Source organism: Dendropsophus ebraccatus, chromosome 2, assembly GCF_027789765.1.
Source record: "Dendropsophus ebraccatus isolate aDenEbr1 chromosome 2, aDenEbr1.pat, whole genome shotgun sequence".
In the NCBI taxonomy this organism is placed as follows: Eukaryota; Metazoa; Chordata; class Amphibia; order Anura; family Hylidae; genus Dendropsophus; species Dendropsophus ebraccatus.
Genome location: NC_091455.1, coordinates 182,094,370 through 182,118,336, shown reverse-complemented (window position 1 = coordinate 182,118,336; position 23,967 = coordinate 182,094,370). Strand labels below are relative to the sequence as shown.

General features: G+C 38.2%; 1 protein-coding gene across 1 annotated transcript in view; it reads left to right on the top strand.

Annotated features, from left to right (window-relative positions):
• The window catches only part of ACVR2B (activin A receptor type 2B), a 129,586-nt gene extending 117,824 nt beyond the window's left edge, over window positions 1-11,762 (top strand). The window contains exons 8-11 of the mRNA XM_069960486.1: window positions 8,876-8,990; window positions 9,316-9,454; window positions 10,601-10,731; window positions 11,442-11,762. Coding sequence (XP_069816587.1) covers window positions 8,876-8,990; window positions 9,316-9,454; window positions 10,601-10,731; window positions 11,442-11,636 — 580 coding nt within the window. The 3' untranslated portion in view covers window positions 11,637-11,762. The remainder of the gene's footprint in view (window positions 1-8,875; window positions 8,991-9,315; window positions 9,455-10,600; window positions 10,732-11,441) is intronic.
• Window positions 11,763-23,967: the final 12,205 nt, after the last annotated feature.

Sequence of the window (23,967 nt, the reverse complement as noted above, 5' to 3'; positions counted from 1 at the left end):
TCCTGTACGTGTGAACGCACCCTAAGGAAGGATCTAACCTTATCAAGGTTTAACCAGCTGAAATGCAAATATAGTAAATCTTGCAGAAAAGGAAAAGACAATGAACATCTACATCTACCATCAGATATGTTATCTAGATCTACCATCAGATATGTTATCGGTGAACGTCATCTATTACTGCAAGTGAAAACTATTACTGCTGACTCAGAATTAGGTTACTAGAAAAAAAAAGTTCCCTTTAATACAGCCTGAGATTATCCGCTATCATGTGTCTTGCTTGACTGTGATAACGTATTATTCCAGATTCTCCTGTTCAGAGTTTTGCAGCTTTAGCTTTTATCGGACTATTTCAGCTTTCATTGTGACAGCAGTGACACCTTCAGGTCATTCATGAAATAGCCACAACACAGGAGAATACTGAGAATACTATTGATAGCCATGTGGGACAGATTATATTTCTAATTTGCAGAACTAATAGTTTTCAAACTCCATGGTATAAAAGATGATTATTTTAATCGAGGTTTCTGACAACTGTGAAGGGTTGGGCAGCTTGTGTTATAATCACATGACCGTAACAGGTTTTTATATCGGGGAAGTGTATATTACTGTACATTGAACCGAAGCGAGCAGAGGCATCAATACCATGTGACCAGTACTGGGTGTAGTTAGCTATTATTAGTGCCCTCACGTTTTTTTGCAATTTGTGTAACACACACAAGTTTTATTGAGAGTTGTTGGACTCCCCTGAAGAAGCTCTTTTTTCACCTGTGATACACGTGGGGCTTTGACATCTATTATTTATGTTGCCTGCTCCCCATGTGTAAAATGTTTACCTCTGTTCTCCTGTTAGCTATTTTCTGCTTTGGGAATTTTCACTGAGCATATTTTCACTTGTGTCAGACTCTAAATCTACTTATATGCTAGTATATGTTTCTATATTTGCTTAGAGATTGCTAGCTGAATATATTGGTTCAACAAACCCCTTGTTCGGCACCTGGAGGCGGCTTATCATGTCTGGACCCCTGAGTATTTCTGTAAATGTGTGTTTTTTGACTTTATTAAAGGTCTTGTTTACCCTCTTTTTGGATGTGTGATGCAGATTTGTTTCCTCAGGCTTTTTTTTTTCTTGTTTAGCGTCTTTGATATATAGTGTGCTGGGGAATTGCTACGCACTTCTTGAATTTATCTCTCTCTTATTTTCCGAGTGCTTGTATAATTTTTTTGTTTAGGACAGAGTATAAAATTCTTGTTCGACATTGATTGCGTGTTTTATGCAGACGTAAAAAAAAACAAAAAACGTTCCACGTCATCTTGTGTAAACGGAATGTACTGACAACCATCGGGTCAAGTGCGGTCCATGTATCTTTCGATAGCTGTCAGCCCAACTCATACACATGCATGATCTTTTTACCTTTTAAAATCAAATGTATGCTCAGGCAAAGGAGACAAAGCTGCAGTCTATGGCTCGATCTATTGTTTTTCCAGACTCCCTAGAACTGCATCCAACTACTTCAGCCATGGGTATTCACATGCTGAACAATCAGACTTGAGCATGCTCAAGCTGTACTCATCTCTAAAATTTAACATGCCTAATCTCCATACACCTTATAGAGCTATCCAGGCCTACCAAAATGATTTGGTTCAGATTGCTTTTTTTCTGATATGTGGGGTCTTTTGCAACCACATACAAGACAGTGAGGAGGGAGGACATGACTGAGCTGCTGGGGCACATATACACTATTCCTTTATATATTTCTCAGTTGTAGTTGTAAGAAAAATAGCACCAAGAAACAAGTAAAATTAAAAGGGTTATCTGGCGAGCAACTTTTTATTTTTATTTATTTTTTATTTTATTTAATTTGTGCTCAAGCAGGTAGGAAAAAAAAACATTCTCCTTCCTCAGTCCCTCATCATTCTCATGGAGCCTTGGTTACCCACGGTGTATGGATTCCAGGATTGGGGTTGGCCCAAGCTATTGTCTGCTCAGCCATGTCCCACCTTAAAGGGAACCTGTCACCCCCTGTGCCGGGGTGAAGGCCGCCCAACCCCCTGCTAGAGCCCCGGATATTTACCCCATCTTACCAAGTCCCACTTCTGGAGCCGGTCCCGGGACGGAGATATCCTTGTCGGAAGCCCGGCGCGCGCACAGCATAAATGAGTCCGATGCCCATAGAGAATGAATGGAGCTATCATTTCTTATGGGCGTCGGAACCACCTCTGCAGTGCGTGCGCCGTGCTTCCGACCCGGGAACTGGCTCCAGGAGTGGGACTTGGCGAGATGGGGTAAATATCCGGGGCTCTAGCAAGGGGTCAGGCGGTTCCCTTTAAGGCTCCGTTCACACGGAGCAAAACTGGCAGAATTCCGCGTAATCCTGCCAGCCGCCGTGTCATAATGACTGTCTATGGGTCTCTTACGCGCCTCCTCTCTCCGCGCTGAAGAATGGACATGTCTACGGGTCTCTTACGCGCCTCCCCTCTGCACACTGAAGAATGGACATGTCTACGGGTCTCTTACGCGCCTCCCCTCTGCACACTGAAGAATGGACATGTCCATTCTTCAGCGCGGAAAGAGGAGGTGTGCAAGTCTCCCATAGACTGTCATTATGACTGGAAGGCTGGTGGAATTCCACCAGTCTTGCTCTGTGTGAATGAAGCCTAAGGTCGTATTAGACTGCCTGACTAGTGGGGTAAGTAAGCACAGATCTGCTAGATCACCTATTGCTTATTGAGCCTATTGCAAAGCTCAATAATTGTGCCGCCAGGGCTGCAGGAACATCGCTAGCTATGTCCGCACAGTCCTTACCTTACCTTTTTCAGCTGTGTGTCACCTATTACACAGAGAGGTGTGCACCCGGTGACCGTTGCTTTGTTGTAGACATGTTGAAAGACTGTGTTGTTTGGATAATAGCTCACGAATCTATCGCTGTATCTGTTACATGGGGTGATATCTACCTGATTTGGCAAATAATTGTTCCTGGGAGAAGGGCCTTCAGCTGCTGATTGGCTAAGGGCAATGGCTTGTGCTGACCCTGATTCCAGAAGCAAAAAATTGCTCCCCAGATAGCCCCTTTAAGACTGGCAGAGAGTGAGTTTGGACAGTAGTGGATCGTGGTCATAAGACTGTTATGAATAAACCACCTTTTACCCTTATGTTCCTTTTTCATCAAACCTTCCCCCGTAATCCTCTTAATTGCTTGACAAATCGTTTTATACAAACTACGTGAAATGATGTCTTTTATTTGGCACAATCTCTGGACTTTGTGGAGCTGCCCAGGAACATTCCCATTACTGTACATACAAGATTTGGACACTAGAAAGCAATAGTAATGTAAAAACTAATAATGCATTCAAATAAAAAAAAAAATGTAAAAGAAGACAGACAACTAGAAATAATCAGGAGTCCACAAATCATTCCGTTTCCGATTCTGGGAATGCACTCTGTGAAACGAGTCGTAAAATTAATTCTAATAATTATGCCTTTTTATTTCTAAACTTTTTCATATTTATAAAGACAAAAATTGCCGTCAGACCTTTGCAGATATGTTAATAGACATGGACACAGCTGAGAGGACTTGACATATGCAAATCTGAAAAAATGTCAGTAGTCTATAAATTATTCAGAGCAAATAATTCTGGAATAATGTAGCTTCCTGTTATCTAAGTGCGGTACTGTACATAACATAAAGAGGACTGTGGATGTAGTAGAGATGAAAACAGTTAAATACTATAATGTGCAATATTGTTCTGACTGATGGAAATGGCTAATAAAAGTGACTGCACATTTTTAATAGCATCTATATTTGTCATGCTTTCTCATTTCCACCTAAAATAAATCTATATAAATATAAAAAGTACATATACAAAAAAAAAAAAAAAAGGATTGTGTTCAGCTATTTCTTAATTATCCTATCGTTCTTCTTTTTTAAATTTGAAACTAAGAAACTGCTGAATAGAATTTTTAGGAATGTGAAGTCAGAAGTGGGATGTAAAGAATAATTTACTTCATGTATAAATATACAGTATGAAAAAAAAGTTGTTTTTGGTTGAATGGATATGTGTGTTCTTTCAGTGATATAGAATGCTAACTCTCTAAAGTCTCCAAAATCCATTTAGAATACTACAGTTATAGAAGGGCAACCAGTACCACCATGAAAATGGAGGTGAATCTCTGTGATAGAGCAGGAGGAGCTGAGTGATTCATATATAGTTTGAGATATTCCCCTTCATATTATATGCTTAGGAGTCCAGTGGGTGGTCTCATTCAATGATTGACAGCCTTCACAGTATGTATATTCTTGCAGAGATAACTGAGAATCACAGATGAGGACCAAGTTGTGTTCAATGTGATCAGCTCAACCTGATCTGTAATGTGATGCTCACAGATCAGGCTACAAGTTCAATGTGACTGGGTCCCTTTAAATTGCATTGTCCTTGAAAGATCAGCCTTAGGCTGCGTTCACACATAACGTATCCACAGCGGGTTTTTCGCTGCGGATCCCTGCGCAGTACACTCATGGCCAGACAAACTCGCTGCGGGATGCACACCCCCAGAGCGTATACTTACCTTCTCCCCGCTCCGGCTTGCTTCGGGGCTCCCTGTGTCTTCAAGTCCTGCTCAGCCAATCAGTGCGCTGCGGTGGGGCAGTGCACTGATTGGCCGAGCTGGATGTGTCGGGAGCCGTGAAGCAAGCCAGAGCTGGACCAGTATACGCTCCGGCGGCAGGGGGGGTTAACGGGGCGGGTTGCGGACATACTAGCGGCAGGATGTGTATCCTGCTACAAATTTGTCTGCCCATAAGTGTACAGGGAAGGGATCCGCAGCAGGTCTCGCTGCGAATCCGTTACGCGTGAACGCAGCCTAAAGATAAAATTAGATGCATACCATATATAGTGTAAAGTACAGTAAAGGGAAAATAACATACATTACCATACAGTTGTTTTTCTTATAGACCCAATCACTTCCTAATCCCGCTCTGAACTGTGGCCGAGCTGTGTGCTGTTACATTGTGGGACCAAAGGGGTAATATTTATTCTTGAGAAGAGTGTCATAAAGCATGTGGTTTCATATAGGCTGTTCATGCTCCAATGTAAATTCTGGGAACAAGGATATTTAAAGCAGCTCTCTGATGCCTCCTTTTAGAGGTAACTTTCCTTTCAAGTGCGTGTTTTACTCCAGCTTGGAGACTTAGAACATGACTAGGGAATATATGTCAAACTAGAAATCTCTCCAGAAGGAAGCATTTTTACAGATTGGTAATGTATCTTTCTGGAGTGATTCTTAGCTTGACATATATCCCCAGTCATGTTCCTTGTTAAATCATTGACTTGAAAGGAAAGCTACCTCAGAAGGGAGAACTAATTTGCATATCCTTTTTCCCTGTGTTACATTGCACATGCGTTGCCCCCATCCCCTCGATTTGTATGCCCAATGACGAGAAACTGTACTTGTACTGAGAATTTGAGCTGCACGTGTGTGACCACTTAAGTCTATTCTATAATGTGGTCGTGAGCAAGGGTAACAGGTTATCAAAACAGGCAGTGTAGTAAGGTTGTGTATACCCAATGTATCCAAATTTGGTGTCAAACGGTTCAGGCATTCGGAAGTTTATAGACAGACATACATTTTTATTACATAGATTTCACATTATGTGCACCAGTTTAGACCTATGCATCTCAATGGGAACATCCCTTTTTAAAGTATTACTGTCTAATAAACTTTTAGACGTCAAATCCACTGTAATTACGAAATATAGTCAAGTGCAGCGAGTGGCAGCTGCCCTGGCTGTCAATCAGGTACAACTGATTTGTTCAATTATAGTCTATGGAGTGAATCAGATGGATCTTGCTGCTTGCCGGGGAGTAAAGCACACTGCTGCACGTTCCCCCAGGCTACATCTCCCGATCTCAGCAAGTCTCAGGAGTGAGACCCGGTGTGATCTTTACCTTTTGACATGTCTGATAACATGTCAAAAGTTAATTAGTTAATTCACTTGACAGTAACACTTTAAGTTCTGCTGAAGGGGACTGAGATTTCTGTGTTCTCCTGGTCTTTGCCATTTACATTAAATTACACATTTTATCATAATTTCAGCACAGACTGGTTGTTTCCTTAGTATATTTATTGCAGTTTTTAGTCTTGCACCGCATGACACGTCTACAAAGTGTATTTACTTGTTTAATTATCACTTTTAGCCCTATCTTGCTCTTATCAGAGCTGTCACTACAAGGACTGGCTGTCAGATGGAAATGCATAGAATTCCAGTCTCTGCCATCTGCTTAGATGGTAATTACATTAAAACCATATGTACCATAATTTCTTTCAACATTGTATGACGACTATCTTCGAAACAAACCAAAGATCAAGTAGTAACTATTTTTATCTAAATCTATTTTGTGTGTGTGTGTGTGTGTGTGTGTGTGTATATATATATATATATTTAGTGTGTGTGTCCAAAAGTAGGTGGTCAGTATGTGTAATAGGGTTATGAAGCGGGAGATTCATCAAACATGGTGTAAAGTGAAACTGGCTCAGTTGCCCCTAGCAACCAATCAGATTCCACCTCACAGACTCTTTGGAAAATGAAAGGTGGAATCTGATTGGTTGCTAGGGGCAGCTGAGCCAGTTTCACAAATCTCCACAGTGTAAATGTTGTTTTCTGTCCACCTACTTTTGGACCACCCTGTATATAATCTTTACATAATTATGGGGTAGCCACCTTGAATCACATGCTGCTGTGCGTGTAAACCACCATTCAAAGAGTAGCTTTATAGAAGCCATGTTGATATAGAAAGCTGTTGTGTAGAGAGAACGTGTATGCCAGAGCTTTGTGAGCCTTCTCTGTGACCTGTGGAGAGCACGCTCTGCATGGAGGCAGGAGGTTAAGGTCAGGCTTACATTATGTAAATACAACGGCCGTATTTCATAACAATGGCCGTTTTGCAAACAGACGCTAATTCACAAATAATGGCCGTTGTTATGAAATACGGCCGTTGTTTTTACATAGTGTGAACCTAGCCTAAGGCAGTTTTACACTGGCTGATTATCGGCAAAGAATGCTACTAGAAAGATAATGCTTCTTGAAATCGGCTGGCCGGCTGTTTGCATCTCTTGTGGTGCGGTAAAATATTATCATTATTGGCCACACATCTGTGTAAACAGGAGATGTGTAGCCAATAACAATGAATGTTAAAGGGCAACTCCAGTGAAAAGTTTTCTCTCAAATCAACTGGTGTCAGAAAGTGCCAGAGATTTGTTATTTATTTCTATTATAAAAATCTCATGGCTTCCAGTACTTATCAGCTGCTGTATGTCCTGCATATCTATGTCTATAACATACAGCAGCTGATATGTACTGAAAGACTTTTTTTTTTCTTTTTGCAGAAATCCATAGTACAGGCGATTTTAAGAAACTTTGTAATTGGGTTTATTAGGCAAATATGGCATTGTCTGCATTCAAAAAGACTTTTCCCAGCCCCCCCCCCCCCCTCCACTCGCTAATTCACTGCTCATTATCAGGAAATCTCAACTCTTTTACACAGTCGGGCCCTGTCTAACCTATGGAGGGGGGGAGGAGGGAGATTAGTCGCCAGCAGAGAGAAGAGAACAAAGGATTACACATCAGGAGCTGCATGAAAGCAGATATTCAGAGGTCAGAGAGGTCAGTGCTGACTGTCAGAGGAGATAGCCGTGTAATGGAGCTGTAAATTACTTTTTGTTGTCCTGTTTTGGTGCCTCATCTCCCTCCACCCCTCCCCTCTCCATAGACAAACATGAAGACAGGGGGGAGAGCTTCAAACTGCTTTTTTAAGATAAAAATGCATTTTTCGGCTAATAAACCCAATTACAAAGTTTCTTAAAATCGCCTGTACTATTTATTTCTGCAAAAAAAATATTAAACGACTGTGACATGTTAAGATTTTTGTTAATAGAAGGAGATTATAAACCTCTGGCACTCACTCTAACTGGGGCACCAGTTGTTTTGAAAGAAAACTATTTTTAATGACTGAACAAGCGATACAAAGATAGTGCATGCGGACCGGATGCTCAAATGATGCAGGTCCTGTTCAGCGCCTTCCGTTCCCCTCCGACCTTTCAGGGTGTGTATATATATATATATATATATATATATATAGTGCCTGCTTGTACAATTTAAGCTCCAGATAATTTCAATTCTTTCTGGAGGCAAAGACCTTCACAAACGTATTTTTCCTCCCGGCCCTCTGCGCAGTGTCCAGAGAACTAAGGCAGAGGTATATTTTGTAAGAAGCTACCGACGTGCACCTTTGACTAATGTCACTGTATAAGGTGTATAGATGTCACTATATAGGCTCCAGCTCGTATAATATATATATATATATATATATATATATATATATATATATATATATATGTGTGTGTGTGTGTATTTACTGGATCATTCTGCTTTCATCTGGTGTTTGAGGGCCTATGGACACTATTGAACTTTACATCAGTACAATGTGTCTGTCCAATATGTAATGAAGGGCATTAGAAGGATATACAGGGTTGTACTTGGTTCTCCAGTACAGAGTTCCCCAACTCTAGCCTTTAAGTACCACCAACAGGTTATAATTTGAATATATCCAATAAAAATAATGCCTGTGATGATACCTGATGCACTGACTATAGATATATCACCTGTGAAATACTAATCCTCAAAATGTGACCCATTGGGGGTCCTTGAAGACTGGAGTTGGGGAACACTGCTTTAGCATGTTGTAATGGACTCCAACCCAAGTGTGGAATGTGTCTAAATGAATGATCTCTTATACAGTATGTGTATGTATTGAACCAGGAGGATTCAGCTAATGTGTGATTATTTTACATTAATATTATTTTTTTCTTTTTCATTTATAGGGATTTTAAAAGTAAAAATGTTTTGCTGAAAAATGACTTGACAGCAATCTTGGCAGATTTTGGCTTAGCGGTTCGGTTTGAACCTGGAAAACCGCCTGGAGATACACATGGACAGGTGATTGTGGGTTTCATGCACTGGAAAGTCTCATGCACTGGAAAGTCTATTTGTCTGTCTGTCTAATTTATATAGGTATAAATCAGCCATAAATGTTGCCTATACCCTGTTGATGATTTTGCGGAACGTTGAAGGGTGAAATGATATTCCCGCCCTTCTGTTATTATAATTCTGAATATAGATGTATATTGCCGACTCCCCGGTGATGCAAATGGCTTAAACAAAAGTCTAGATTCCTGTGTCATCTGCACTATATAGGCAGTGATCTGCAAACATGAAAGACTATTCTCCAGTCTAATGCTGAATCTGTTGTTTCTTCCTCCAGGTTGGCACCAGGCGGTACATGGCTCCCGAGGTGCTGGAGGGAGCAATTAACTTCCAACGAGATTCTTTTCTCAGGATAGACATGTATGCTATGGGACTGGTGCTCTGGGAAATTGTATCCAGGTGTACAGCTGCTGACGGTGAGTCTTTGGGTCCCTCTAGGGGCCAAGTGCAGATCACGGCTTTCTAGTAATTTTACCTTGCCTCTCGTTCTGTGTAATTTATTCACATATTGAAGATGTGTCTTTACGAGAACTACACCCGCCAACTACAGTACATTACAATGTTCTGTACAGAGGCTTGGGGTGAAAGGGGCATTATGTGTATTTGTATTTCAAAGTATTTTCTGTGTCACTTCATCCAAGTTTTTACAATGTCTGCTTGCCATCATTCAGAAGGAACCATCATTCTTTAAATTCTGTCCCGTTTACATAATGCTTACACAGGAACTTTTCATTATACAGTGGTACCTCGGTTCTCGAACTTAATTGGTTCCGGAAGCAGTTTGAGAACAGAGCAGTGTCTTCCCATAGGAAATAATGTAAATGTGTTCAATTGGTTCCTGCACCAACCGATAATTACCTACAGTAATATATCATATTATATATGATAAGTGCCCAGTTTAATCTCTACAGTACATTACAGAACAGCAGTATATACAGTACAGTACATTATACACAAGAAACATTCAACAAAACCAACAATTATAGTACAGTAGTCACTAACTCCTCACTCATCCTTTACTATATAGTGCCCCCACGCCAGCACTGTAATGGATGGGAGATGGTGGTTCACGGACTGTACTACTACTGTACTGTATATGCACTCCAGCAGTCTTATACAGTACTGTACTGTATGTGAAGCCTCACCAATGCTAAACTCACCACATACACCCCCACCATTCACACTCACAAAAACGTTCAGATACCAAGTACTTGACTGGGTGCCCAAAAAGTGTTTGAGAACCGAGCAAGAGTTTGAGAACCAAAGCAAACTTTTCTTGAAAAAACAGTTTGAGTTTTAAGCAGTTTGAGAACCGATGTACCACTGTACAATGAAAACTTTATTTTCTGAAACCTTTAATGCCCTTTTAATGACCCTCAATAATGAGCAGGTGTAGCACCATCCATTATGAGTATAGCGGTTCTACATCATGGCACCACAGAACACCAGTGCTGTGGTTGTGAGCAGCGAAGCATACACTGGTGTAGTGAAAAAAAATGACTAAATTCTCTTGTACAACTAGTAGCTGTCTGTCTTACTGTCCTGTCATTGCCTTACCCCAGGGCCTGTCGATGAGTATATGTTGCCATTTGAAGAGGAGATTGGTCAGCATCCATCCTTAGAAGATCTGCAGGAAGTAGTAGTTCACAAAAAGATTCGGCCTGCATTCAAAGAACACTGGTTAAAACATCCGGTAAGTTTCTCTTGACTGTTTAAATATCCGTTAACATGTTGCTAAAAATGTATGCGTCGTGTACAGTAAAAAAAATAAATAAATAAAAAAAACATAGCTACCTTCTTGCAAAAACAGCACTACCCCTGTCCCCAGGTTGTGTGTGGAATTAAAGTTCAGCTCCATTCATCTTAGTGGAACTGAGCTGCAAAACCACATACTACAATATAGAGTGAGAGTAAAGTGTACGGACATAATGTGTTTCTATGAAAAAAAGACCTAGCCCTTTTTCTGAGGGGGGAGGGGGGACCCTGCCTTATTTTTAGAGAAACGTGCTAGATAATACAGGATCTACTGCCATCCACAGTAGCTCATGATGAGAGCATCAAACACACACACACACACACACACACACCATGGAATGACATTTGCACAGTTCACAGAACATGCCTAGAAACCTTCCCCATACAAGTGGATAGGGTTTGCTCCAGATTGTTGTGCCTACAGTATGTCAGTGAGGCATACTGTAATGCATGCATATATGCATGTTCCTGAAACAAAAAGAAATGGTGCAGAGAACACATGCATTAATCTCAAGCTGGCATGTTCCAAGGGGTGGGGCTTAATGTTTTTGTTTTCTTTCTTTTTTTTCTACTGCAGACATGGTAGGTTATTAAAAAAGTTCAATATGTGCATAATTTTTCCATTAATTTACTCTTCTTTATGGTCAGGGTTTGGCGCAGTTATGTGTCACCATTGAAGAGTGCTGGGACCACGATGCAGAGGCACGGCTCTCCGCTGGATGCGTTGAGGAGCGTATTTCTCAGATCCGCAAATTAGTGAACGGCACTACCTCGGACTGCCTTGTTTCCATTGTTACATCTGTCACCAACGTGGACTTGCCGCCCAAAGAGTCCAGTATCTGAGTCATTTGTTACATTTTGTCTTTCCAGACTCATTTTAAAACACTGAAGAAAAATAACAAAAAAAAAATCATATAAACAAAAAAAGGAAAAAAAAAACATACACGCATACACAAACCCATGAATGCAGCTGCTATTTTATCTTGACTTTTTATTATCTTTTTTATTTTTAATATTTGGTTTCTTGTCAGGGGATGGGTGGGTGGTTTGGATCAATTTTACCAGCACGTTGTTTTATTGTATATTAAAAGAAAAACAGGAAAAAAAAAATGAACATCTCAGCAAGCATTCAGGTGCCGACTTTTGAATGCAGAAAGGTGAAGGTACTTCAGAACCTCAACAAACTCCTTTATAGAAACATTATGTTGGTTTCTCTTAATGTGTGACCTTCTCAGCTGAGGACCCACAGGAGACCACCTACAAAAATGCTGCAAACTTTGTAGTAAGCTGAAGACTGTTACATAAGATACACCTTCCACCAACAGGAATCTTTTTCAACAACCGTATTTACTTCTGTTATAACTTCTGGATATTTTGCTCCAAAAACCGTCTGTTGTGTCTTTTGCGGATCTTAACGGGTGTCTTTGTAACATGTAGAGAAACTAGAAACCGAATGTTCTCTCGTTTCGAGAGCTTAAATATTTAGGAGGTTCTATGTGTGGGCATGGCAGACTGTGGTTGCATCAATCGGCAAATGATTTATCGCTACAAAGCTACTTCTCAGGTAACTTTTTTTTTTTTTTTAAAGGGGAAGGATGCTGGTCAAGTGCAAAGCATTGCCGTAAGAAATGGGTACAGAGAAATGAAGGTCTGAGTCTTCATGTGGTAATAGAGTGTGATGATGGCCTATCATGGACATCAATAAGTCAACTGCCTTTTGTAGGTAATTTAAAGGGGTATTCTGGAGAGAAAAAATTCAAATCAACTGGTATCAAAAAGGTGTAAAGATTTGTAAGTAACTGAATTTAAAAATCTCACGTACTTAACAGCTGGTGTATGCCTTGCAGGAAGTGGTGTGTTTTTTCCTGTTTGACACAGTGCTGTCTTCTGCCACCTCTGTCCGTGTCAAGAACTGTCCAGAGTAGTAACAAATCCTCCTGCTTTGGACAGTTCCTGAGATGGAACGAGGTGGCAGCAGAGAGCATGGTGTCAGACTGGAAAAAATATACCACTTCCTGCAGGACATACAACGGCTGATATGATACTAGAAGGCTTGACATTTTTAAATAGATTTTTAAGTATCTGTATAATTTTAAACTATTTTTTTCTCCAGAGTACTCCTTTAATCCGTGTCAACATTGCGATTATAAGTCACTGGGCTCTAGCCTAGTTATTCAGTCGACCTATTGATCGACATAACTGCTCATCATGTTGGTACTATAAGGTCTTCTTTCTCTGTACCTCAAAGTGAATAAATCTAGCTTGGTGCATATTCAGATCCCACAACATTTGCCAGAATTCCGCCCAAGTCAGAGAATGTTTCTGATGCTGCTGATTCAATACTTGGATACATTTTTCATCTGCAAACAAGCAATGTTTTTAAATCTCACACACATTCAATTTCCGTGGCTTCCAAGGTTAACCTCCTCAAGTGCTGGATGATCCTGCCCTTTTATTGCAGTGCGGTTATCCAACACGTGAAGCGGTTCACTTACAATACAAGAAAAAAAAATAAATAAATAACAGCTCTTTTTTTTTTTTTTATAAAAAAAATCTCATGACCATAGACCACCTCAAACCAGAATTACCTCAGAATTTTGTACTTGTATACGTTTATTATATATTTTTAGTTGTGTTGTCTTGTAGTAAGTATATTTTAATGTAAGTTGGCTTTTCTGACAAGGGAGTTTAAAAAAAATATGGAAAACAAAAAAAAAATTCGAAAACTTTAGGAAGTGCTACCTTTTTTGGGGGGGTTGTGTTTTTATGTTTTTTTTTTTGTTTTTTTTTAATATATATAAGAGCACCGTTGTAAATAATTGTACACATTTGTAGATTAACTGAATACATTAGATAACTGGGTATCGATCACACATTTGCTATGGCTGTTTCACACTGACCTGTTTGAATAGACAGTAAGCCTTTTCTCCCTTTAAAAAAAAAAAAAAAAAAAGTTTCCTAATCAGCTTCCTGGTGGGATGAGCCCAGTTGTGACTTCTCTCTAGCCCAAATATTGTTGCTCCCCTGGCTAAGTTAGTACTGATGTCTAGAGTTGATCGAACTTCAGAAAATCCTAGGTTCAATCGAACTCGAACATACCCGAACTTTCTACATTAGATTGCTGATGCCTTCCCGTCTGTGGGGAAGGAGGAGAGAGCCCGGGGACCGCCTGGGATTTTCGGGATTCAGCCTATTACCTAGGCTGAATCCCAGAATTCCAAGCGGTCCCCAGGCACGTTCCTCCTTCTGCACGGACCGTGAAGACATCATAAATCTAATGCAGAAGGTTCGGGTATGTTCGAGTTAAATCAAACCTAGAATTTTTCCGAGGTTCGATCAATTCTACTGATGTCATCAAAGCTAAAGTGGTCTACCAGTTGAAGTGGGCCAGTTAATATTAGTATGTTGTCTCAACTAACAAGCTACTGGAGCTTCTAACCAAATTACAGTTAAAGGGTTTTTCTAGGACATTTATATAGATGGCCTATCCTTAGATTAGGCCATGGATGTCAAACTGTGGCCCCCCCAGCTGATTCAAAACTACAATTTCCACCATGCGTGGACAACCAAAGCTGGCTGCCAGTTTTGACACTGATGGATTAGGCTATGAATATGAGATCACTAAAGGTCCAATTCTTGGCACAACCACCAATCAGATCTTCATTGTGTACCACAATTCTGCTAATTCAGTAGTGAATTTAATACCAGGTACAGCCACTTCTTGTTATCTTGTTCTATCTGGTAAGTGGAGATGAACGCAACTTGAGTATGCTCAAGTCTGATCATTAAGCAATTGAATACTGGTGGCTAAAGAAGTTGGATGCAGCCCTAGGGAGTCCTGGAAAATATGGATACAGCCTATGACTGAATCAATGTTTGCCAGGTAACCTTAGGGCTGCATCCAACTACTTTAGCCACTAGTATTCAACTGCTAAATGACTGGATTCGAGCATGCTCGAGTTACGCTCATCTCTACTGGTGCCCTTGAGACCACCCTAGCCCTTTCAGTCAACTAATCAGACATGGCGTAGGGAGTCGGACGCTCACCATTCTGTTATTGATGTCCTTTCCTAAGTATATACCATCAATATAAAGTCCTGGAAAAGCCCTTTAAGCTTAGAATGGGGCTGAGTTTAAAAATGCAACTTGAGTGACCACCTGGGTTACATTTATTAAAAATTTAAAAAGTTTAAGAATATAGGAAAACATTTTTTTTAAGTAAATTAATATTGTGTTTGTTAATGTGCCTTTTTCTTTATATTCACAAACACTTACCAAAGGCCAATCTTTATTGGTCTCTTCCTTCGAAAACACGCTGGTATATGTATATTGTATATAATTTTATTTTAATTTTTTTGGTTAGCATGAAAGGCTTACTGTCAGTTTCACTAAACTTTGCATTAACTGTGTTTCTTTTCCTCCCGACATTAAGAAAGAAAGAAGAAAATCTCAGAAGCTTTAATGTATTTAGTATAAGTGCCATATTTGATTTGATAGTCTTCAATAACTGTGTATGTCTATAAGACCTTACAATCCACATATAAGAATGTTGCGTCTAAAAAGGTTCAGCATTTTGGGGTTTTATTATCTAGAATGCTACAATATATATTTTAATATAAAGCATTGATGTAAGGAAATAGATAAATTTACGAAACATATTGTGTTCTGGGGCAGAACAGTAAATTCTGGATCAATGAGAATAAATTACATAGCTGCCCATTTCAATATTGATAGTTCCATGTTGTTAAGCTATTGGTGATGCGTAAAAAAAAAAGCTTTTGGTATATTTGTTAGAGGCAGAATGTGGAAAACTATATTTTTAAAAGACAGTTTAAAAAAAATATATATACAAAAATTTAGAAAACCAAATTGATAATTCTACAATGCATCACCAACATATCTAAATTAGCCAACGGCATCAACTCTAATACTAAAGAGTGATACTAAATTGGCATTGTATTTGATAGATAATACTTTCAATTTATATAGACTTTTCTAGAATGAAGAAATACATTGTTGCTTTGTCATTGATTGTAACACCATATAATGTGGCCTGTGTTTACATTTCATCTCTTTCTCCTCTTTGGAAAAACTTGCTACATTCTTGTTTCAAAGTCTTACAGAACAGAACTATTCTTAAACCAAAGGCCAACTAAACTTCTTCGAATCGACAAGCTTATATTGCCCTTACAGTATATCAAGGATAATGTACACTAAGTATTATTTACTGTGCAAAATTATAATGCTTAGGGTCCAATGCCCGATAGGAGCGCCAGACTAGATCGCTGCTCGTTTAATGAGCCTTTTACGGATTGTATGTCCAGGGCTATGCAAACGATTACAGGATTGTTTGTGCGGCTTCTCACTGGCTTACTTGTCATCCCTCCACAGGTAGGATGTGCGGTCACCCAGTTATGATTATGATCCCAGCTATCAGCCAATGATTGCTTGGATGATTTGCATATCATCAGCTGATCACTTGGTCTTTTACATGGGGGCAAAAATCTGCCTGTTTGCCCCATTATCTTTCCATAAAATAGGCTTTTTTTTTTTTTCTTTACAAACTTAAAGCACCCTGCATGGACATCCCCTCTAAGGTTATATTTAGAGATGAGCGAACCTCGAGTATGCTCGAGTCCATCCGAACCCGATCGCTCTGCATTTGATTAGCTGGGGCTGCTGAAGTTGGATAAAGCTCTAAGGTTGTCTAGAAAACATGGATACAGCCAATAACTATATCCATGTTTTCTACATAGCTTTAGGGCTTTATCCAACTTCAGCAGCCACCGCTAATCAAATGGCAAAAGTTCGGGTTCGGATGGACTCGAGCATGCTCGAGGTTCGCTCATCTCTAGTTATATTATTAAAATAATCAAAAAAGATGAATTTTTTTTTAAACTGTTTACATGACTTTTTTTTATTGCTCAATAAAATTTAATTTTCTTATTTCGAGACTCTGTAATATCAGGGTAAATAAATTCTTAGTAGTGGTAACACAGAAGTACTGCTTTAACTCTTTAAAATGATACATAGCATTGCAGTGTTTGCAATTTTCATTTTTTAATCAGTTGCCATTCTCCAAAGTGTTGGTGAGGAAACCACTTTTAATAGTATTATTAAATTTATTATGAAGAACTAATAACTCCAGAAAGAAAGTTTAATAAATATGAGATTAATAAGGTATGACATGAGAAAAGGCCCTGCCCACGAGGGCTCATACATTATTATGTATGATATTTTGCAGTAAGGTCTAAGCACAGTACTTAGTGTACATTTCACCGGATTATATATTTTGTCTATATCTAAAAATTAGATAATCAAAAATGCTTCTGTTCCTCTTATTCAATATCCATTTAATCTGGCAGGTTAGCAATAATTTTACCAATACCAGCAATTGATTGTGTGATTTGAATGCAATATGACTATAGCTTTCTGTAGGCACCTTGAAATATTTTTGTAGCAATTACCCAGTGAAAGTGCTTTACTATTGGAATGTTACTCTCCCTTTGTTCTGGATGATATTTTTTTAACTTTTTTTCCTTCTATTTTTTTAAATATAATTTTTAAACGTTTTTTGCGCATTCTGTACAACTCATGGATTAAGACAAGACCTCAAATCTTTTTATCATTTCCTCTGTGACGGAACACTTTTTACATGTTTTAAAATTTTAAAAATATGTTTGTGCCTTTGTTACACTAGGGAGGGAGCAAAACACGTGTGCAAAGCTTCTGGATTTGTTTAATTTACCTACAGGATAAATTTCATTTCTTTCTTCTTGATCTGACTCTTGAGATCCAGTGAACTATGTAAACAAATTACCTCAAAGCTCATGTTAAACAGTGTTGCTATTTCGGTATTCTGCCATATGAATCCGAAAAAAATTTTTTGTCTTTGTGTGGAATTATTCAATTCTGTATTCAATATTTTGAAGAATAGGGAAAAGAATTTTTTTTCTTTTCCCAATATAGGCTAAAACTCTCAAAGCATTGGAAGCATTAATTAAATTGGTGCTTACACAAATTTGATACCTGCCACCAAGAATATATATGAATATATGCCAATTAATTATTCTTTCAATTGTTTTATTGATAGTAAGGGTGTATATATAATATTTATTATTGGCAGGTCCCAGGAACATAAAATTAATGTAACCTAAACGGGAGTATAAGGTCACCTTTTTTATTTGTAATCTATGCAACTTATTTCAAACAGAAATGTAAAAATAAAATCACATTTTAAGGTTTAATAGAGGCACAAAGGACTTTATTAAGCATTTCAAGTCAAATTTATATATGTTGAAGCCTTTTTGTTGCTTGAAGAAAAACAGGATATAGAATAAAAAAAGTTTTTGGATGAGTTGTTTTTTTGGGGAGATTTATCAAACTGGTGTAAAGTAGAATTGTCTTAGTTGCCCCTAGCAACCAATCAGATTCCACTTTTCATTCTTCAGATTCTTTGAAAAAATGAAAGGTGGAATCTGATTGGTTGCTAGGGGCAACTAAGACAATTCTACTTTACACCAGTTTGATAAATCTCCCCCTTTGTTCTTTCACTGAATTTGTTACCCTAGTTGAGAGCAGCATATGATAGAGGGGGTGATGTTGAACTTTGTGATATATGGGTTTATGGGATTTGCAGCAGAATTTCTGAGCATAAAGCAAACAGGACTCCTAGAAGAAATCCCTCTGGGGGTCAAATGGGGATTTTGATATACTGTAGTTCCGCTCATCTCTGCTAAATACATTGACAACTGTGTCCCTTCAAAGGTACTCTTTAGAGATGAGCGAACCGGGTTCGGGTTAGAGTCCATCCGAACCCAAACTTTCGGCATTTGGTTAGCTGGGGCTGCTGAACTTGGATAAAGCTCTAAGATTGTCTGGAAAACCAATGACTATATCCATGTTTTCCACATAGCCTTAGGGCTTTATCCAAGTTCAGCAGCCACCGCTAATCAAATGCCGAAAGTTCGGGTTCGGATGGACTCGAGCATGCTCGAGGTTCGCTCATCTCTAGTACTCTTGCTTTTTTTAACCTCGTTTTATCTGTCTTTTAGGGTTGGTACCTCCAGTAGTTTGCACAGCTAACTTTATTCCTTCTAGAGTAGAGTTACTTGCATACGCTTTTAAAGGACCCACTGTCTTATGCCTAGTGCAGGGCCCATGGGGGATGTGCATGGCTAGAATTCCTTCTTTTGGTAATTTATGAATCGTATGCCCCGCCCCCGCAGAACCTGTAATAGACATAATACAGAAGACTTTCCTAAAGGTTTACTTTGATTTGTTTTCACCTGTAATGTATATCTACCCTAGAATTATTCAAGAAAACCTCATGAGCCATTTGAGAGAGGTTTTGCTATCTTAACTTTTTTTTTTTTTTTAAGGCTTCATCATATTATAAATTTGAGCTTATGTAGCTAATAATCCAAATAAAAAAAAGACTTTGGGTTAATTAATATGAATTAAAATGCTGAATATTGTCACATCAATAATGCATTCCTTATAACAGAACAATCTAGTTTTCAAAGTAGTATTTTAGATTTCAGGTGTATTTCCACACGTCTTCAATTTTTTTCATTTCATCCTGGTACATCATGTGCCAGGATTTGCCATCAAGAGTCAGAGACCTTCATTCAACATATTTAATTTTTTTAATGGGGTTATGTGGGGAATAGCTGAGATGACTTAAACGTCCATTTTATTTTTCAGTGAAAATGAACTTTATTAAATATTTCTGTAAGTCTGATTTAAAAGAAGATTTGGCTTTGTCAGTGTTTGAGTATGTGTCAAACGTTTGTGTACATAGTGGTCCTAGGATTCTTTTGTTGAAGAATCTGGTCCAAGGGTATTGTAAAGTCTCCAGTCATGGAGAAACATTGTAAGATGCAAGGAAATCTCCTTGAAGTATAAATGTCATAAAAAAACAAAAAACAAAATATTGTTCATAATCACTAGTGTCTTAATTTTCACTATTGGTTAATCCTCACAATGCCATTTTTTCAAAGGAAAACTAAGGCTTAAATACATGTTTGTAATAGAAAGTGTGTCTATCAGAAATATATGTACATATTTAATAGCCAAAGGGACATTGTCTGGGAAAGCAGTTCTGTTATGTATTTGATTTTTAGGCGCAGACCGGAGCGCATGTTTTTTTTGTTTTTTTTTTATTATCTACATTTCTCAAAAACATTAAGCAAAGCGTAGACTATTGTATCCCCTCCGACTCATTGAAATCCATTATTGTGTATATGAGGAAATCCTCATGTATCTGTGTATTTGTTCAATTTCATGGACAGCTTTTTAAGATAGGAAACTTGTATTTTCGTTACTCGTTTCTTTTATTATTTTTTTTTCTTCGATTTATTCATTTCGACTGCATAAATCTTTGCATGTTTTAACAATTTATGTTGATTTTTTTATTTTTTTTCAGGAACTTTTGACTTTCACGTTCTCCAATTTGTAAGACTTTGTTATTTAATAGGGGAGGGTCTGGGAGACAATATTTGTGAATGTAATATTTAGCATTAATTTAAACATAACTGTCTTACATATATGCTGGTAACTGGAAAATTCTTGGTACCAACTACCTGTGTTTTTTTTTTATATATATATATATATATTTTTTTTGGATTTAAAAAGTGTACGCTCTTAACATACTTTGTAAAAAAAAAAGTTTTTAAAATCTGTTTTTGCAGAAAAAAAAACCTGTTAAGCCTTTGTTTTGGTATCTGTATTGAGAAACAGTGGGAAGTCTTTTTATGATGGTCAAAGAAAAATTTTTTTTTTTACTTTTTAGTCCTTAGTCCCAAATTGAAAAATACTGTTTGGATATAAATGAGAGGTGAAATCATGTGTGTTCTATTTCACTATTGTAGCTATAATGATATGTAGCAGAGTTAGCTTGTACTACTGATTTAACAATCTTTATGCTAAAATATCCTGTTTAAGAATATATATATATATATATAAATATATATAAATATACACCTATATATACAGTTGAGCCTGTTGCTGTAAACCATTTGAAACGGATGGACTCATAAATGGATATATTTATCTATACCAAGGTAATATGTATAAATGGATATGTCCATGTCTAAAACACATTTCATTGCGATGCAGTTCAAGAATTAAGGTGTTTTTTTTTTGTTTTTTGTTTTTTCAGAGAACAATGTATCATAATTAATACATTTGCTGTGAAGCTTTGTCCCTTTTTACTGTAGTAAAGTTTAAGAAGGAAAATAAGTATTGCGTTTGAGATTAGATTTACGGAGTTCCGGTTTGACTGCTTAAATTATTTACACTGGGTGCCAGGAAAAATTCTCATGAATGTAGTATATACCCTGTGTTAGGCAGCCACACCATAACCAATAGGAGGACATTTTAGAAAGGACTTTTCTTTTTTTTCTTTTTTTTTTTTTTTTTTTTGTATATGAAAATGAACAATAAATTACAGGTAAATATTGAACCATTGGCTTTTGTTTTTTTTTGTTGTTTGAACTTCCTTTTAACCACTTAAGGGCTATGTACTCACAATGTTATTTCCTGCCTGTGTATAATTTTTTTTAAAGTGTCACTGTCGTGAAATTTTTTTTTTGCAGAGATCAATAGTCCAGGCGATTTTAAGAAACTTTGTAATTGGGTTTATTATCCGAAAAATGCATTTTTATCATGAAAAAGCAGTTTGAAGCTCTCCCCCCTGTCTTCATTGTTCTCCTATGGAGAGAGCTAAAGAAAAGACCAAAACAGGACAACAAAGAGTTAATCTACAAATCCCTCACGGGATATCTCCTGTGACAGTCACCAGTGACCTGTCTGAGCTCGGATTATAGCTGTCACCCTGCCTGTAATCCTCTGTTATCTGCTTTCTGCTGCCGGCTAACTCCCTCCTTCCTCCTCCCCCCTCCCCTCTCCCTAGAGCAGACAGGGTACGACTCCTGCAACAAGTCACAATTTTCAGATTTTTCAGAGTGGATGAAAAAGAGGAAGGAGGGGGGGACCTGGGAAAAGGCTTTTTACATGCAGATAATGGCAGATTTGGCTAATAAACCCAATTACAAAGTTTCTTAAAATCGCCTGGACTATTGATTTCTGCAAAAAAAAAAAAAAAATACGACAGTGACTCTTTAAATGTTGTTTGTTATTTTGCGGTTTGGCCATCTTTCAGTGCAGTAACCACTGTTGGTAAGGGTCCATTTACACAGAAAGATTATCTGACAGATTATCTGCCAAAGATTTGAAGCCAAAGCTAGAAACAAACTATAAACAGAGATCAGGTCATAAAGGAAAGCCTGAGATTTCTCCTCTTTTTAAATCTATTCCTGGCTTTGGCTTCAAATCTTAGGCAGATAATCTTTGTGTGTAAATGGGCCCTAAATTATTCTATTTTAAAGACTGTTTACACAAAACGATCTGTGTAATTTTAGCGAGCGACCAATGGCAATTTGAGAACATTTTGAAAGATAAAAATTAACTATTTCTCGATCATCGCTTGATTATTGCTCAAATGTGATCGTTATCGTGAAAATTCGAACGATAATCATTCTGTGTAAACTCACTATTAGGTTGACTAATTGGCCTTTGGGCTTGTCTTTAAATAAAAAGTCAATTGAATTAATAGTAAATACTGTGAAAGGACGGTGAAAAAAAAACCTGGGTGAACTAAAAAGAATAACGTCCGGTGTTTGCAAAAGACGTACAAAGAATTGTCATGATCATTACTTTGACGTATTTAATTACATATTAAACACTAGCAATTTGTTAAACTTATTTTCAATTTTTAAGACAATAGAAAGCTTAAAAGTTTAGCAGCAATTTCCCAAATTTTCACAAAAATGTTTATTTATTTATTTTTTTTGAGGGATCAATTCAGTGTATTTGAGGGGGCAACAAATAAAATAAAATGTCAGCTAACCATACCCGACTTTCTTAAATCAAATTTAAAGCAGGCTTCCAGGTAGGAGCATCAGGGTAACACAGGCCGTACACCGGCAAAGTTCAAGAAAATCAACGTAGATGATCCACAGCTCCATAAAACTACTAAATTGTTATTTCTGCATTAAAAAGTAGATTGGAAGTTTTTAAAAAATCACGCCAACATGTTTCAGGAACATCCCCTAATCATGTCCACTTATTCAGACAATGTAATAATAAACTTATATATTAACCCCTTCCCCCAATATGACGTCCAGGGACGTCATGAAAAGCAGTGCTAGAACGCATCATGATGTCCCTGGACGTCATGATTTCCCTGCCTCCCCCCACTGTCCCTATCTGAGATCGGGAAGTAGGAGGAGGCTGTCACACAGCCCCCTCCTGCTGCCACTGCCCGGAGGGGAGCCGCGCTCCCCCCGGGCAGTTAACCCCATAGACGCCGCTGTCGTTGTGGACCGCAGCGTCTATGGAGAGATCTGCAGGCTCCCTCGCCGATCGGGCAGCAGGAGGAGGCTGCGGCACATTGCCTCCTCCTGCTGCCACTGCCGATGTCCTCCCCGGGCCCCCCTTCCTGCTCCCCCTGTACCCCCCCCCCCCCCCCCCCCCCCGTGCTTCCAGCAGCCCACCTTCCCCGCTGCCCGGAGCTTGCAGTGTGTTACACTGACCACTCATTCAGTATATAATGCAGTACAGCACAGATCAGGTGCTGTACTGCATTATATGTATATATATATATATACCTGTAAAAGTAAAAAACACACACTAACACACACACTCAAATAAATAAATACTTAAATTAATTAAAATAAATAAATACATACTTACATTAATTAAAATAAATAAATAAATAAATATACACATTCCCCATCCCCCTTTATAAATGATCCCCTATAAATAAGATACATATGTTTGGTATCACCGCGTCCGTAATGACCCCGTCTATTAACCAGTTACATTAATTATCCCGCCTGATTAATGCCATAAAAAAAATAAATGAAAAACTAACCAATTCAACATTTTTGTTAATCCCGCCCCCTAAAAAATAAAGAAAACAGCTATCAAAACGTCACATGTACCCAGAAGGTGTTCCACTAAAAGCGTCAACTTATGCCACAAAAAAAAGCCCTCACATAACTCCATTGGTGAAAAAATTTTAATATTGCTGCTCTTACATTATGAAAGACACAAACAGTTTTTATAGCATAAATGCCATAAACTATAACAAAAGCTATATAAAATGGAT